General features: G+C 45.6%; 1 protein-coding gene across 1 annotated transcript in view; it reads left to right on the forward strand.

Moving 5' to 3' along the window:
- Positions 1 to 18,408, forward strand: part of LOC123369029 (acyl-CoA (8-3)-desaturase-like) — a 95,881-nt gene that overhangs the window by 13,792 nt on the left and 63,681 nt on the right. The window contains exon 5 of the mRNA XM_045014401.1: positions 1,417 to 1,527. Within this exon, the coding sequence (XP_044870336.1) occupies positions 1,417 to 1,527 (111 nt within the window). The remainder of the gene's footprint in view (positions 1 to 1,416; positions 1,528 to 18,408) is intronic.

Genomic DNA, 18,408 nt, shown 5'->3' on the forward strand with positions numbered 1-18,408 from the left:
GCTGTGGCACAGCTTGAACATGTGGGTCACAGTTTTTAGGGATTAAGACTAGAGGTGGGTGGGAAACTATTTTTCTACCTTCCGAAATGAACCTGAGATCTTTCAAAAGTAAAAATAGATGTGTATGTATGTGAGAGTGAACAGCCTGGTGGTTAAGGCCTGCACTGGGGATGTGGGAAACCCCAGTTCAAGATCCTCCTCTGCACTTTGGTCTCACAAATCAGTGCCTTAACCACCTGGCTATTCTGGGTTGAGTCTCTCTGAGACATTCCATCCTGGACCCAATAAACTTTTCCCATCAAAACTAGTACATTCCCATGAAACATTTCAGCTTCAATTAATTGGAATTTTCCAAGAACAACAAAAATCAGAAAATTCCCAACCAGCTGTAGTAAGAATCATATTTTCTGTCATGGCTAAGGTTACACAAGTCCTAATTTTGGATATTTATGAAGTAGCAGAAAGAAAAAATTGAAAAAGGATGTGCAACTTCCATTCCTTACCCTCCTAATCTGAATATTCAAATTAAGATGATTTTTTTTAAACCACAAAGAGACAAAGCTATTATTTGATGCATATTCAAATTAAAAGGCTTTTTATAGCCCAAGATATGCAGTAGGATGTTTTTGAACCTATCTGATATTGCACAAACTACTGAGTAGAATGACTTTTCCTTCCCACTCTTTGTAGCTCTTATTGCTAGAATGTCAATAATTTCTGAACAGCCTTATTAGACTCAGACATAGCTTTATGCTGATGCTGTTATGTTTTGTTTGTTATGTTTTGCTGATGCTGTTTCAATAGATTGAATCTCTACTTATACTCATTTAGAAAATAAAAAGATCTCTTCTCCTATCCACGCTTACCATCTCTTTATAGTATCTTCTAAAATGACCACCGAGAGATCATCCCTTTTATAAATTTCAGTCCCCTCTGCCAGATGAGTCACTCACCAGGGGAAACTGGTTCCTCTGGACTGCAGCCAGATCATTGTTCTGTGGTGCTTCCATTTGACCGATAGAGCATCAGGTTAATGATTTTGGATTGCTATTTTTAACCCTTTGCTAGGTGCAGGAATTTCTCCAGTGTGTTTCTGCTCAAAATAGAGGTTAAGCAGCAAAAGTGAAGAGACAGTCCAGTTTACAATCCAAATGACGATCACAAAACAAAATGCAATTTGTAGTTTGATATAGACGTGTGAAGACATATACCAATCAACCACAGTTTATTTTAATGTAATTAATCTTAAAATAAAGTGCATACAATGTTGTATTAAACTTTATCCCAGCAATATCTTGAATAGATAGAGAAGGAGGGGCCTTCCTGAACAGTATTGCTTCTTACTGTTTCATGTTGTTTGTATTTCCCCATGCTTGGCGTGTTGTTTTCTCACCCTATTCCTTTGTGCATTTACAGGATGCCTCTATAGCTTTCCATATCAATAAAACACTGGTGAGAAAGTCCATGAACTTGCTGCTGATTGGGGAGCTGGCACTTGGTCAACCCAGCTTTGAGCCCTGCAAAAATGTGAGCGTCTTTAAGGGACTGATGTAGGGTGGGATCTGGGAGTCAAGTTTGTTCCCCAAAAATGCAAAACCAGATTTTTCATTCATTTAGTGGCAGCCAGAACTCCTGGTACACATTATACATCACACTGCAACATAGAGCCACAATGCCAATGGACGGGAATGCTGATCAGCCATGCTTTTACCTTGGTGCAATATTGACCCTCACTGAGCTCCCCTACTTCCCCCACATTTAAATGATTCCCCACATAGTGGTAGCAGGCAGGAAGAACCCATCAGCTATTGGATATCCCCAGCATCACAGATTCCCTCTAGTTATGGCACAGCCTGTCAAGTGCAGACTGTCCCAGTGACTCCCTCTGTGGGAGCATAGATTTCCCCCACTTCCACAGAGATCTCTGTGCAGAAAGGTAGTAAACTGGACTTTTCTTGTTGCCCATCAAAAGCAAGAAGTCAAAAGGTGACTCTCATTACAACACTATGCAATTCTGTAGTTTATGTACTACATTGCAAAATCAATCAATGCACGTTATGGAATATATCACATCCTCCTTCACATAGCGGCATTCACCGTCAGGTTCAGAAACAACAGGCTTCACTAGGAAAGATTCTTATTGCCCAATTAATTTGTTAAAACATAAAAGTTACATTAACAGTATTTATTTCAGAAATTTTTCAGTGTAAAAGTTAAATTATGGCATTTATCTATTCTCTTGCAATTTTCATGCATTTCATGTAACAGCTCTCAAGTGTTGGTTTATAAGTGTTTATTAAAGAATTATTTTCTGAAATTTTAAAGTTAAGTTTGCTTCCAGAGAGGCTCTATTCTCAGAGGTGTGAGGGTAGATACTTAAAATATGAGTGTGTATGTGACAGCCGCCACCTTGGCCAACACACCACGGACTGGACTGACAACAGTCTGACATCTTTTGTGGATTAGGCATAGAGGAGGCCATATTATACATATTGACCAGTGGGTTGCATATATAAGGTTGAATGTTCACTGCCAGAAAACTTAATTAATACAGAGTTAAGGCAAACTTAAACTTCTGAAAACCAGGAAATATAGAATTAAGGTAACGTCTCTACACTACACCTCCACACAACCTTAACTCTGCTTCCCTGGAGCTAGCAATAGGCACAGAGGCCAAACCAAATCTGACCTATCCCTAACACAGAAAATGGCAGGTTTTGTTATGTTGTGTCCAACACAATTCTATACCATCATTCCTCTTCAGATCCTCTCACTGACCCTCACTGTGTTACGTGTAGCTGTATTGACCCAGGGATTAGTTGCAGCTCCCCATTACAATTTCAGCATTGTACATCTGTGTCATGCATCAGTCATGCCTATTCTCTGCTCCCCAGATGTCTCCTGTGGCATACACTGAGCATGCTTGTTCCCAGCTCCCATCATGGAGCTGGTCCATTGTGCCTAGTACCACTCAAGAGAAGTTCAGTGAGCTTCTCCGATAACAGAACCAATTTGTCCTGGCAAACTTACCTCTCTGGCATCATTTTCAATGTGGTAACTAGTCATTCCCATGTCCGCACAGCCGCATTCCACCATTCTGAGCTTCATATCCCAGACACAATACAACCCACAAGACTGTCTCAGAATAGAAGCTAGGCCAGAGGTGGGCAAACTACGGCGTGGCCCGTGGGACCCTCCTGCCCAGCCCCTGAGCTCCTGCCCCAGGAGGCAAGCCCCCGGCCCCTCCCCTGCTGTTCCCCCTCCCCTGCAGCAGTCTGGGTGGCAGGGCTGTGAGCTCCTGTGGCAGCACAGCAGCAGAGCCGGGGACTGACCCGGTGCTATGAGCTGTGCGGTGGTGTGGCTGGCTCCCGCCGGGCGGCGCAGCTGCCTGGGAAGTGCAGAGCAGCTGTAGCGCCACCAGCCATCGGTGCTCCAGGCAGTGCGGTAAGGTGGCAGGGGTTGGGTAGAGGGCAGGGGAGTTCGGGGTGGTGGTCAGGGGTGTGGATAGAGGTCAGAGCCATCAGAGGGCAGGGAACAGGGGGGTTGGACGGGGCAGGAGTCCCGGGGGGGCTGTCAGGAGGCGAGAAGCAGGAGGGGTTGGATAGGGGGCGGTGCCAGGCCACGCCTGGCTGTTTGGGGAGGCAAGCCATGTGTGTCAGCCAAGTCAGGTAGTGCTCTGTACCTTCACCAGGTTGAGGTTGGTATGCACTGAAAAGAGGAGTCCCCAGTAATTCATGTGTAGAGACAAATGTGTTTCTGGTCCCTTTCACTGTGCTCTCCCCAATATGGGCTTGGGATGCACTAATAATAAGGTGGGGGTGTTCTTTAGGACTGAGTGTATAGTGGATACAAAAGATGACCCCAATATAGCAAAGGACATATTCATCAAGTTAGGTTGTTTAAATGATAGTTTTAGGGACATCTTTTACCCTGCACTGTGAGTGTGGAGGGTAGAAATTGATTCCTGGTGTCATCAGGAGGCATTGCCATCCTGTTGGAGCTGGGGTTGATTGACAGAGGCTGGTTTTATAGAGTTTAAAGCCAGAAGGGACCACCAGATCATCTAGAACCGAATGTGCAAAGACGACATAGCACTGCCCTGGCCCTGTTACAGAAGTTCAAGGAACCCTGGCCCTATTTTATCAGTGATGCATTTTCTCTTCCAGTTCCAGGGCTGGTGATTCCAGCATGATTTGGGGCACCTTTCAGTCTTCACCAAGTCCAAATGGAACCACTTGTGTCATGAGTTTGTGGTGTGCAATGTAAAGGTAAGTGCCTAAGGGTGCCCTTTGGAACTTCAGCAGGGTAGGTTAAAAGAGTGAGCCCCTTCTGTTCAGAAAGTCTCTCATGGATAGTCTGCCCCATAAATGTAGCAGAGAGGAGAACATGATGCAATTCTCAAGGAAAGGGTGAACAAATAATGGTGAGGGCTCATGCAGGCTTCCCCATGCCCCAGCCATGTGAGCTCATGGAAGAAAAACTGCTAGAGGGGCCACCGAAAAACTCATCCAACAGGAGTAGAGGCAAGGCACCACAGCAGAGACCTTCAGATGCTCTTCCCTTATGTTTATTGGCTGTTCATTCCAGTTCCCTCCTTCAGAATCTCTTCACTTCAGTCTCACTCAGACTGCTCTCCCTGTTCCCCTTCTTCACTCCTTTTTTCTTTCCCTTTTTTCTTTTATCCCCTTTCTTTCTATGCCCCTTTTCACTTCCTTTGTGCACCTAATTCTCCCCAACAAAACCTCACTCAGAACTCATTTTTATTTATTTATTTTGTGGAACTAATATGTTTGCAGCCATTATATTATTCACTCTGCTTGTATATTAGATTTTTTACTCCCCCATCCCTATCCCTTTGTCTTGTCTATTTAAAATGTAAGCCTTTCAGTGCAGGGACTGTTTGTCCAGTGCTTAGCACAACAGGGCCCTGATCTCAGTTGGGGTTTCTAGGCACTACCAGAGTTCAAATGATAAAAAAATAATAAATGAGGCCATTTATATTTGGCAGCAGTATGTTTTGATTCCTGCAGGGATTTTCATCCACATGGCGGAATTGCCAACATAACCAGCATCACGCCAAAACCAACTGCTTCCCGAAGGACCCTGATATTCTACTACATCCCTCCCTTTTTGCCTTGGGAAAGACACTCTCTGTGGAGGTGACTATGAGGGAATAGTTTTGAACAAACTTGGTTTCTGAAAGGATATAGTGCTAAAAGACCTAGCGGTCAGGAAGCTGTAGTGTATTGGAAGTAACTTGTCCAGTCTGTGTGATTTTGGAGCTCCTGAATCACTGCAGGATTGCAGCCATTCTGGAAAAGGGCTGGTGCTGAGACATACTTGCTCCTTGGAACACTAGTGGTTCCCTGGAGAAACAAAGAGTTTCACCTTGTTTGTTCAGTGTGGGTGTATTAATCATTCAGCACGGGGAGTGTAGTTTACAGGGGAAGGTGTCCAGTAGCTTAGTCAGGACTATGATTATTTTATATAACTTTATGTGATTCAGAAATTCAAAACTGTTATCAGTGTTCCCAAGAGTCTGGCTTGGGACAGTAATAGAAATATACCTAACATCCTAGAGATCCTTCTTCATCACTGGTGCATTAAAGGCCAGATTTTGGAAAGTGCTCAGTTCCTACTTAGGTACCAAAATAAGAGGCATCTCAATCAAACCAGTAGGAACCCAAGCCAACCTGATGAAACCCACTTCGTCCTCATAGCAGTACTCTCAAGTGTCACTTTATACCACTAACCACCTGAACAACAAACCAAAAACCACACCCAAACCTGAATGATAGTTAGGTGACTGGGAGAAAAAAAATCAGTAGGCAAACCGTAAGGAAGAACAGATTTTAAAAGAAATTAAATAGCTAGGCTGTTACAGATCCCCAAACAGAAATTTCACAGAAGCGAACCACATTACTATTGTGAAATATGCAAATGACAGGCAGACTCTCACCAAATTCAGAATCAGGAATCGCAAACTGAATAGTAAAGTGGGAGGAGCAAAGTAACGTGGGAACCCATGGAAACTGGACAGTCTAGCTAAGGTGACAGACTAAAACAAAGGTATTTTTACTCAAAGAAAGTAAGACAGTTGCTTCCTCAAACTATCAGAGATGCTAAAATATATTTAAAGAAAAAGATTGGTGAGGAAAAAACTGTTCCTCACCCCTGGAGAAAGGAAAGCAGGAGCAGAGACAGCATCACACCATGAAGCAACCTGCCAGCAAATCAAGAATGGGGAAACAACAAATGAGCACAGGGACCCCAAACTCACTATCACGCCTCAACCTGGTGAGAAGTTTTAGACCATATCTTCCTCTGAGAGAAATCAGAGGCTTCTAATCCCTCTTACACTTTGGTAGCATCAGTATCATTTGTCATGGCAATACAGTTTTTTATTTGATTGAGGAGTGGGAGAGTTAGGAACTGTCTAAAAAGGTGCGTCTCAAGGAGGAAATAGAAGTGGGGAAGTGCCTCTGTGGGTGTTTCTCAGGGAAGGATAGGAGATCTCTATAGCCCAGCTGACCTGTTGTGGTCTTCTCTCCTTCACAGCTTGGGATGGTGAAGAAGAAATTGATACCATCAGCACAAATACTTCATCAGTGAGTATTTCCTCTATCCTGCACAACCATCAGGCCCTCACCTAGTGTGGTAGGGATACCCTCATTTGTTGTGTAGGCCTCACATTCCAAGCCATGTGTCTGGAGGCAGGGTAGAGAACTCCAGTTGCCTCCCTCTACCCCCAAGTCTCTTGGTTCCCTTCCACAACTTTTGGAGAGGCAGGAATTAACCTCAGATAAATGCTGGTTTCTGATATAATTGCCAGTGCATTTATCTGGGCAGGGACAAAACCTGAACTAATGAAAGGGACCATTCAAGGCCCTTACGGGTAATTACATGTACCACCTAGCATAGTACAATGTACTGGGTTTCTAACACTTAAAGATACAGAGCAATACTATCTAACCCAATTGAGTCCAAGCTGCTTAGGCATAGTGTGAGCTTGGAGTCATGAATCCCAGTTTCTGCTGCATCACCAGGCATCCACCCTTGTGATTGCTATGTTGGTCATGGTTCCTCTGCAGGGTCTGAGTCACTCTTCTAGCCCAGCTGAAGTTGGAGTGTGGCCTCCTCCTGAGCAAATTCCCTAGCTCTGGGTTCAAGCTGCCTTTGAGCCTGCTGCCTTCAGCAGCAATAAATGCTAACTGCCCAAGTCTATGGCTCTCTCCCAGCCCTGTTTCCATGCCAGCCAATTAGCCCAGAACCAACCAGGTGATTGCCAATGAATCCCTTGTCCCTCTTTGGGCAGGGCTGAGTTCCCTCTCTGGAATGGCATTCCCCTCCTCCAGTGAGAGGCAGGATGGCAGCAAGAAGTCAGTGGTGAGGTTTCCTCACAGCCTTTCAACCAAACAAGCCAGTTCCACTCTCTGCCCATCCTCTAATGAATGAAGGCTCAGGAAAAGGGTAAGAGTGGCCCTTCAACACAGCTGGCATGTGCATGTGGAATGAGCGAGTTCACACCTAGCAATTGCCACAGCCTCCCAGTTTAATTCCTCCAAGAAAGCAGACAGAGAGGACTTTTCCTCCTAGCTTGGTGGGATATTTAAATACATGAGGAAGAAGCATGTACTGCTGCATAGGATGTACTGCCTCTACAGGAGCTTCAGATGGGATGTGTGATGTTGCACTCCATATGCTTTATGAAAATATGCTTATGAATTTGAATATGATGTAACTGGAATATGCTTTATGCAAAAGGTTTCTTGTAAGGTGTCATTACAAAGCTTATAATCTACTGAGTGTGTTCATCCTAATTGTTTGCATGCATTATTTCTATGTCTGAAGTTAGGATAATAAGATATAAACTTGTATCACTGATGTAAACATATTAAGTGGAAGCCATTAAGGGTGCTTCAGAATCAATGAACTGTAAATGGCTCAGTTTACTTGAAAACCTTTCTGTATACGTGTGGGCCAGGCCAGGAAGAATGGAGGGTGGGGTCTCACAGGACATGTGATCATGTCACCTGATACTGGAATCCATCTTAATCCCTGTACTTTTCCATTCAGGGAGGAGTGGGGGCCAAGCACAGACAAAGGACTCCCCACCTTGTGCAAAAGCTATGTAAAGAGGGTGGAGCAGGACAAAGGGGTTTCCAGTCATGTGAAAACCTCTAGTTACCACCTGAGATGGCTGCTGTAAATAACAAGGACTGGGCCGGGGAAAGGATTGGGCCCAGACTAGGAAGGAGTCTAGTCTGTGAAATAAGCTTAATGGAACATCTCTGAGGGTGAGATATTACCTGTAATCAGTTTCTTAATGTATTAGGCTTCGACTTGCATGTTTTTGCTTGGTAACTTATTTTGTTCTGTCTGTTATTACTTGAAACCACTTAAATCCTACTTTTTATACTTAATAAAATCACTTTTGTTTATTAATGAACCCAGAGTAAGTGATTAATACTTGGGGGAGCAAACAGCTGTGAATATCCCTCTATCAGTGTTAGAGGGCAGACAATTTATGAATTTACCCTGTATAAGCATTATACAGAGTAAAACGAATTTATTTGGGGTTTGGATTTCACTGGGAGCTGGGTGTCTGGGTGCTGGAGTCAGGTAACCTGCAGAGCTGTTTTCACTTAAAGCCTGCAGCTTTGGGGGCATGGCCCAGACCCTGGGTCTGTGTTGAAGCAGGTTAGCATGTCTGGCTCAACAAGGCAGGGTTCTGGAAGTCCCAAGCTGGCAGGAAAAACAGGCTCAGAGGTAATTTCAGCACATCAGGTGACAGTCACAAGGGGGTCTCTGTGACTGAACCCATCACAGGATGTGTCTGGAGAAATATGAGCTCATGTGCTAAAAGGGCAGAGTCGATATGCTACAGGGACAACAGAGGGTGGGGCGAAAGCTGACTGAGGAAAAATGGTGATGGTGTGCCCATGAGATTTGCCAAAATGAGACACCTCTCAAAGTAAATTATGCAGACATTCAAAATATGATCATGTGTGCTGTTGGCTCAACTAGTCTCCTTGAGTTTGGCTCCTCCTCGTTGGGGCTTCAATATACCCACAGGCCCTGCAGGGCTCCTTGGTCTTGGCTTCTTCTTGAACGAGGGGAAAAAAGGTGAGATTCCCAAATGCTACCCCACTTGTGGCACCAAAATATAACATCACTCACAGTAAATTATGTTGCTCTGTGACCCTGCCTCTCTTTTCTGACATGAGGAATGTAATAGTTACTGGCCATCTGAGCTGACCCTCAATGAGATGAATGAGGCAGATTGTATATCTCAAAATTATTGCTCCAAGCTCTCTGCTGACTCCGCTCTATGCCAGTTAACCTCCAAAAATGTGAACTGAGTGTTTCTTCACAGCCACAGCAGTTAGATACATGATTGAGAGAGAAAGATAGCTAGCTAGCTAGCTCCAATTCTGGAGAACAAGACAATAGTTTCAGAGAAGTGCCAGTATAGGATATGGGTGCCTATCAGCTGTTTCCAACCTCAGAGTGAAAGGACAGCAAGGGTGAGATGATGATGATGATGAGAGAAAAGGGGAAGATGAAGTAGGGAGGAAGCTCCCCTATGAGCATGGCTTGGTGTCAAGTAACAGATAGCCTCCCCCATTCATTGCAGTATAGAATCATATAAACGTAGGGCTGGAAGGAACCTCAAGAAGTCATCAAATCCAGCCCCCCTGCACTGAAGCAGGACCAAGTTAAACCTAGATCATCCCGGACATATCTGAACACCTACTGAGTTTTTATGAATTGAGCCTCACAACACCCCTTCAAGATAGAGAAGTATTTCCATTTTACAGATGGGGAATTGAAGCACAGAGAAACTAAATGACTTGCCCAAGGTCACACAAGAAGTTTGTAGCAGAACCAGAAAGTAAACCCAGATCTCCTGGGTTCCAGTCTAGTACCTTAACCTCAAGACCTTCCTACAGTTACACTGATTCATCCTTTGTTTTTGGTTTTGTGGGTGACTTTGTGATTGGATAAGGCCATTAATGCCTTGTGTTCTCCTGGTTCAGTCTTCAGTCATAATCCTGCTTCTGCTTCCATTCTTCACATTGTATTCACTGTATTTCGCAATTCAATGCAAACTGTGGGTGGTAAGTATACCCAGCCCTTCACAAAAGCCTTTGCTAATGGGCAGCTGCAGTGCCCTGTCCTTGCGCCTTCCCCTGCCCCAACCAACGCCTCCTGCATGCTGCTGAACAGCTCATCGCGGTGGGCAGGAGATGTTGGAAAGGAGGGAGAGGCGGTGATCATCCCAGCAGGTGGGAGGCTCTGTGGGGGCAGAGGGAAGAACTGATCAGCAGGGCTGCCAGTGGGTGCTGAGCTTAAACCAGCAACTCCCAGTAAAAGGCCCTTGTGCCTGCCAAACCCAGTAGCCATATAGTTAAATGTCTCCTGTGTAGTCCAGTTAGTGAATGGTCAATAGAAGGTCCACATAACACAAGTGAGGACAACAAAGGGAAAACACTATATCAGGCTAGTTGATTGTAGTAATTTAGAGCTGGAAGGAGCCTCAAGAGGTCATGAGATCCAGGCCCCTGCACTGAGGCAGGACCAAGTAAACGTAGCCCATCCCTGACAGGTGTTTGTCCAACCTGTTCTTAAAAACCACCGGTGATGGGAATTCCACAACCTCCCTTGGAAGCCTATTGCAGAAATTAACTATCCTGATAGAAAGTTTCCCCTAATATCTAACTGTCATAAACAGTTAGTTAAGGGTTAAGGTTTTTGTCTACCTGTAAAGGGTTAACAAGCAGTACCTGTGGACACCTGACCAGAGGACCAATGAGGGACAAGATATTTTCAAATCCCTGTGGAGGGAAGTTTTTTTCCTGTTCTTTTTTTTTTTGGAGAGTCTCTCTTGGGAATTAAGAGAGTCCAGACATCTTAATTAAGTCCTCCCAGGTTTCTGCAATAAATTCTTCTATTCAAGCTAGTGAGTATTAGCAAGGAACTAGTATTCTTATACTTTTATTTCTGTATTTGCAATTCTGTGTTTTGCTATAGAATTTCTTTAAGTCTGTACTGTTATTGCTTTTACTGAGAAAGAAAGGAGGGGGAATTCTCTCCAGAGATTGATAAGTTTAGACCCTGTATATTGTTCCATCTTGGTTACAGAGACAGTGACTTTCTTTTATTTTTTTAATAAATCTTTTCTGTAAAGGACTTGGTTAATCTTTCTTTGGGTGGATTCTCAGGGAAAGGGGAGGGGGAGGCATCCCTCTGTAGTTAGATCCCGATATCTCTCCTAGGAAAAGGGAGGGGGGAGGAAGCAGGGGGGAATGGTTTATTTCTCCTGGGTGTAAGAACTCCATAGATTTGGGGCTCTTGGGATTCCCCAAGGATTTTGGGGAAGGACTGTGTCCCAATCCACGTACCTGATTGGGTGGTGGCAGCTTTTACCAGATCTAAACTAGGATTTTTAGTTTAGAGGGAAACCAGTGCAGGTCCCCATTTTGGAACCCAACAGCTTGAAGTGGGGGTGAGACCTATGACACTAACCTAAATCTCCCTTACTGCAGATAAGAACAGCCATACTGGGTCAGACCAAAGGTCCATTTATTATCCCAGTATCCTGTCTTCTGACAGTGGCAAGTGGCATAGTAAAGATGCATGACGAGAAAGAGGAAAGCAGGCTGGAGAAACATAAATGGAGGACAGCGATGTAGGAGGGAAGGGAATGGATGACTAAACAAATAAGAAATGCCCTATTTCCTTTGGATCATAGTCAAAGCTCCATGTATTCTCTGGCATGTTAGACCTAGGGCCTTGTCTACACTACAAAGTTTTGGCGGGAAAAGCTGCCTTTTGCTGACAAAACGTGAGGAGTACACACTGCAAAGCTACTTTGGGGGGCAAAAGTCTGCTCTTTTACTGACAAAATAAAAACACCTTGCTGAGAGGCATAAAGACTTCTGCGGCAAAGTTCAAGCAACAAAGCATCAGTATAGACACTGCTGTTTGTTTCGTCAACAGAACTGGCTTCTGCCAGCATCCCACAATGCCTGCCCTGACTGCTCTGCTCACTGTTTTGATCTCTGCTGCCCTGCAGGCATGCACCCCTCCCCTTTCAAAGCTCCAGGAAGTATCTGACAGCTGAGCGTGTTGCTCCATTTGGGGAACAAAGAGCAAATCATTGGAATGCTCCTGTTCTGCCCTGCACTAGGCAAACAGCGGCAGACAGACTGCTGCTGTGGGTGGGGTGGGGGGAGACTGCTGTGGTGCTTTGACATTGCTCAGCATGGAGAGCTCACAGAGCTGCTCAGGGTGCCACTCCTGGCAGTTGAGGAGCCTGTGGCAGAACTCGGAGGGAATCACAGAATCATAGGCAGGCAGAGTGTGCTGCTTCGGGAGAGACTGCTGTGCTGAGCAGAGGCTGAGGCTGAGGTAAGGGGAGGTGTCCCCCTCCACCTGCCTCAGGATAGGTTGGTCAGCCTGCTGTCTATATATCTATATATCTATATATAGATATAGATAGATAGATACACACACACACACACACACACTCCATTCTCCTCTCCCTCCCACCAGATGGTTCAGTAGAAAAAGGGGCTGACAATCTACTAGGATGCCCATGGAAGGATGGGATTGAGAAACCTGCAGCATGTGACACTGTGCCTGCCCCATGAGGCATTGCAAACCCTTCCCAAAGCATCCTGCAGCCAGTTGCATAGTGGGATATCTACCACAGTGCACTGCTCTGTGTCGATGCAAGAGCTGCTACTCTGGATGCACTTTCCCAACACAAGGATCATAGTGTGGACATGCAACAGCAATTTTAATTAAAGCGGCATAATGTTTGCCGACAAAGCAAACATTAGTGTAGACAAGGCCTTAAATTCAGTACCAAGGCCCCATGCTGAGACAGTGATGGGGTTAAGTATCACGTTCCCACTTTGTCCTACAAGAAATCATAGAAGATTAGGGTTGGAAGAGACCTCAGGAGGTCATCTAGTCCAACCCCCTGCTCAAAGCAAGACCAACCCCAACTAAATCATTCCAGCCAGGGCTTTGTCAAGCTGGGCCTTTAAAACCTCTAAGGATGGCTATTCCACAACCTCCCTAGGTAACCCATTCCAGTGCTTCACCACTATCCTAGCGAAATAGATTTTCCTAATATCCAACCTGGACTTCCCCCACTGAAACTTGAGACCATTCCTCCTTGTTCTGTCATCTACCCCACTGACTACAGCTGAGCTCCATCCTCTTTGGAACCCCCCTGTGATGGGTTGGATCACAGAACCCCCTTGGGAACTGCCACCTGATGTGCCAAGACCACTTCTGCCCCTGCTTGCCCTGCCCTGTTGGCTTAGGACTTCAGTGCCCTGTCTGGTTTGAGCCAGACTCGCTAGCCTGCTGCAAACACAGACCCAGGTTTGAACCATGGACCCTAACAGCTGTAGGCTTACCTGAAAGCAGCTAACAGAAGTGTCCTTGTCTTTAACACTCAGATGCCGAACTCCCAATGGGGTCTAAACCCAAATAAATCTGTTTTACCTGGTATAAAGCTTATACAGGGTAAACTTATTAAAAAAAATTTAATGGAGAGATACTGATCTCATAGAACTAGAAGGAACCTTGAAAGGTCATCAAGTCTAGTCCCCTGCTTTTGCAGCAGGACCAAGTACAGATTTTTGCCCCAGATTGCTAAATGGCCCCCTCAAAGATTGAACTCACAACAGTGGATTTAGCAGGCTAATGCTCAAACCACTGAACCACGTGTCAGCAACTTTTCAGCAGTGGTGTGCCAAGTCTTCATGTATACACTCTAATTTAAGGCTTCGGGTGCCAGTAATACATCTGAACATTTTTTAGAAGGTCTCTCTATAAGTCTATACTATATAACCAAACTACTATTATATGTAAAGTAAACAAGGTTTTCAAAATGTTTCAGAAGCTTTATTTAAAATTAAATTAAAATGCAGATCTTATTAGTTTAGTGTGATCCTGCCCTTGCTTTTCCTTGCTGAGTTTTCCAATGTCTGGTGGCACCTATTTAGATACTTTAAGCTGCAGACAGGCTTCTGAGTTATACGGTAAGTTGATAACTGGCTGGCAGGAGGTCAGCGGCTGGAACCCCAGATCGGCAGCTGAGGTGAGTGGAGCTGGCGGCTGGTAGGGCTGAGCAGGCCAGAAGCCTGGACCCTGTCTGGCAGGGGGCCTGCGCTGGAACTCCAACTGGAAGCAAGGTGAGTGGGGCTGCGGGGACCCCGGCTGGCAAGGAGCCAGCAGCCAGAACCCCAGAGCAGCCGTGGGCTGACCACCACCCCCCTGGGGTTTCCACCACCAGCTCCTTGCCACCTGGGGTCTCAGCCCGCTGCCAGCCTGGGGTTCTTTCCCCCAGGCCAGCAGCGGGTGCTGAGTGGGACCCCGGCTGGCAAGGGGCCAGCAGCAGGAACCCCAGAGCAGCGGTGGGCTGAGCAGCTCAGCCCGCCACCGCTCTGGGGTTTCCACCACCAGCTCCTTGCCACCTGGGGTCTCAGCCCGCTGCCAGCCTGGGGTTCCTTCCCCTAGGCCAGCAGCGGGTGCTGAGTGGGACCGGCGGCAGGACCCCAGCTGGCAAGGGGCCAGCAGTAGGAACCTCAGAGCGGCAGCAGGCTGAGCAGCTCAGCCCACCCCGCGTACCATGAAAAATCGGCTCCTGTGCCACCTTCAGCACACGTGCGTAGGTTGCCGACCCCTGCACTGAACTATCCCTCCACCTCTTTGTTTGCCCTCTATAACACCGATAGAGAGATATGCACAGCTGTTTGCCCACCCAGGTATTAACACATACTCTGAGTTAATAGGTAAAAAGTGATTTTATTAAATACAGAAAGTAGGATTTAAGTGGTTCCAAGTAGTAACAGACAGAACAAAGTGAATTACTAAGCAAAATAAAATAACACATGCAAATCTATGTCTAATCAAATTGAATACAGATAATCTCACCCTTAGAGATGCTTCAGTAAGTTTTTTCCTCAGACTGGACACCTTCCAGACCTGGGCACAATTCTTTCCCCTGGTACAGCTCTTGTTCCAGCTCAGGTGGTAACTAGGGGATTCTTCATGATGGCCGCCCCCTTTGTTCTGTTCCACCCACTTATGTACCTTTTGCATAAGGCGGGAATCCTTTGTCCCTCTGGGTTCCCCCCCGCCCCTTTTCAATGGAAAAGCACCAAGTTAAAGATGGATTCCAGTTCAGGTGACATGACCACATGTCACTGTAAGACTCCATTACCCACTTGCCAGCACACACACATATACAGGAAGACTTACAGGTAAAACAGAGCCATCCGCAGTCAATTGTCCTGGTTAATGGGAGTCATCAAGATTCCAAACCACCATTAATGGCCCACACTTTGCATAATTACAGTAGGCCCTCAGAGTTATAGTTCATATTTTTAGGTTCAGATTCAAGAATGGTACATTTATACATATAGGATAATCACACTCAGTAGATTATAAGCTTTGTAATGATACCTCACAAGAGACCTTTTGCATGAAGCATATTCCAGTTACATTATATTCACTCATTAGCATATTTTTATAAAATCATATAGACTGCAACGTCACACCCCCTTCAGGTAGTGGAAGGCTGCTATCAAATCCCCCCTCACTCTTCTCTTCTGCAGACTAAACAAGCCCAGTTCCCTCAGCCTCTCCTCATAAGTCATGTGCCCCAGCCCCCTTGATTATTTTCATTGTCCTCCGCTGGACTCTCTCCAAAATGTCCACATCCTTTGTGTAGTGGGAGCCCCAAAACCAGATGCAATTCTCCAGATGTGGCCACACCAGTGCCAAATATAAGGGAATAATCACTTCCCTCGATCTGCTGGCAATACTCCTACTAATGCAGCCCAATATGCCGTTAGCCTTCTTGGCAACAAGGGCACATTGCTGACTCATATCCAGCTTCTCATTCACTGTAATCCCCAGGTCCTTTTCTGCAGAACTGCCGTTTAGCTAGTCAGTCCCCAGCCTGTAGCGTTCATGGGATTCTTCCTTCCTAAGTACAGAACTCTGCACTTGTCCTTGTTGAACCTCATCAGATTTCTTTTGGCCCAATCCTCCAATTTGTCTAGGTCACTCTGGACCCTATCTCTACCCTCCAGCACATCTACCTCTCCCCCCAGCTTAGTGTCATCTGCGAATTTGCTGAGGGTGCAATCCATCCCATCATCCAGATCATCAATAAAGATGTTAAGAACATAAGAATGACAATACTAGGTCAGACCAAAGGTCCATCCAGCCCAGTATCCCGTCTACTGACAGTGACCAATGCCAGGTATCCCAGAGGGAGTGAACCTAACCGGTAATGATCAAGTGATCTCTCTCCTGCCATCCATCCTGTTGTTGAACAAAACCGGCCCTAGGACCGACCCCTGGGGCACTCCGCTTGATACTGGCTGCCAACTAGACATCGAGCCATTGATCCCTAGCCATTGAGCCCAATAATCTAGCCAGTTTTCTATCTACTTTATAGTCCATTCATCCAACCCATACTTTTTTAACTTGCTGGCAAGAATACTGTGGGAGACCGTATCAAAAGCTTTGCTAAAGTCAAGATATATCATGTCCACTGCTTTCCCCATATCCACAGAGCCAGTTATCTCATCATAGAAGGCAATCAGGTTGGTCAGGCATGACGTGCCCTTGGTTAATCCGTGCCCTTGGTTAATCCGTGTTGACTGTTCCTGATCATCTTCCTCTCCTCCAAGTGCTTCAAAATGGTTTCCTTGAGGACCTGCTCCATGATTTTTCCAGGGACTCAGGTGAGGCTGACTGGTCTGTAGTTCCCCAGGTTCTCCTTCTTCCCTTTTTTAAAGGTGGGCACTATATTTACCTTTTTCCAATCGTCCGTGACTTTCCCTGATCCTAACGAGTTTTCAAAGATAATGGCCAATGGCTCTGCAATCACATCAGCCAATTCCCTCAGCATTCTGAGAGAGTCTCCTCTGCTGCTTGTTTCAGGAAATGTCCAGGGGAAGGGACAGATCAGTTCTCAGAGAGACTCTCTTTGGTGCAGTTAGATTAGCTAGTAAATATAGACTTCTTCTGCACTGACTGCTTCTTTTCAAACAGAACCCTTGATTCAAGAAAGCACATAAGAATGTGCCAAAATCCCATTGACTTCAAAGGTGCTTAAGTGCCTTGCTGAATTAAGATCAAAGTAGCTATGAGATGGTAGGCGGGAGTTTTTCTTTCTCTTTTCCAGGGTGGAAGATCCTAAGGCTACATCTACACTGCCAAGTTTTTTTGCCAAAAGTTATACCATTTTTATTAAAGAGCTTTAATTAAAACCACTGTTGCATGTGCTTACCAGCTCCTTGTGTCACTGGAGCGCATCCACATTAGCAACAACTCAGAGAGCAGTGCACTGTGGTAGCAATCCCACCATGCAAATGGCAGCAGGGTGTTTTGGGAAGGGTTTGCAGTGTCTCATGGGGCAAGGGCAGTGTCACATGATGCAGGTTTCTCAATCCCATGGTTCCATGGGCATCCTACTAGATTGTTATCCGCTTTTCAACTGATGGGGGGGGGAGGAGAAGAGTGTATGACAGGGAGCATGTGTGTAAGGGAGAGAGGGGGAGAGACAGACAGTGTGTGTTGGGGGAGAGCGGCATGCTGTCTCCTAAGTTTAGACAGCTGCCAAAAGCAACCAGTCCTGAGGCAGGGGAGGGGGAAACCCTGACATCAACCCCTGATTTGCTCTTTGTTTTCCAGAGCAGAGCAGCCCAGCATTGGCTGTCAGAACGGAGCTTTGAAAGGGGAGGAGTGCATGCCTGCAGGGCTGCTGAGTTCAAAACAATGAGCAGAGTGGTCACTGCAGGCATTGTGGGATTCCCCTGGATGCCAATTACAAGGCTAAAAGCAAGCAAGGTGTTTACACTGGCACTTTGGCGATAAAACCTTTGCACAAAAAGTCTTATCACTCTCCTTGAGGTGGTTTTGATAAAACCTTTGCACAAAAAGCCTTATCACTTTCCTCAAGGTGGTTTTATTATAGCGCTGCAACTGAGAAGTTTCATGGCAAAAAGTGACTTTGCAGTGTGTACTCCTCTGCTGTTTCATTGCCAAAAGCTGCCTTTTGGCAAAAAAAACTTGCAAGTGTAAACCAGGCCTTAGGGTAGTCAGGACCAGACTTATTTGCACCCTGTGAAGTCAAATAAAATATGATCTTTACTTTATATTATGTAAACTCCAAATGGATTTGTGTGTGTTAATTTCACTTTTCAAATGACCTCCACCACTACCCAGAATAAATAAGCAGAGGTCCTTAGTACACCAGTGCCAGTTGCTGACAATGGCCTCATTAACTTTGCCTACATTTCAGAGTGGTAGCCATGTTAGTCTGTATCAGAAAAAACAATGAGGAGTACTTGTGGCACCTTAGAGACA

This window comes from Mauremys mutica, chromosome 4 (assembly GCF_020497125.1).
Source record: "Mauremys mutica isolate MM-2020 ecotype Southern chromosome 4, ASM2049712v1, whole genome shotgun sequence".
In the NCBI taxonomy this organism is placed as follows: domain Eukaryota; kingdom Metazoa; phylum Chordata; order Testudines; family Geoemydidae; genus Mauremys; species Mauremys mutica.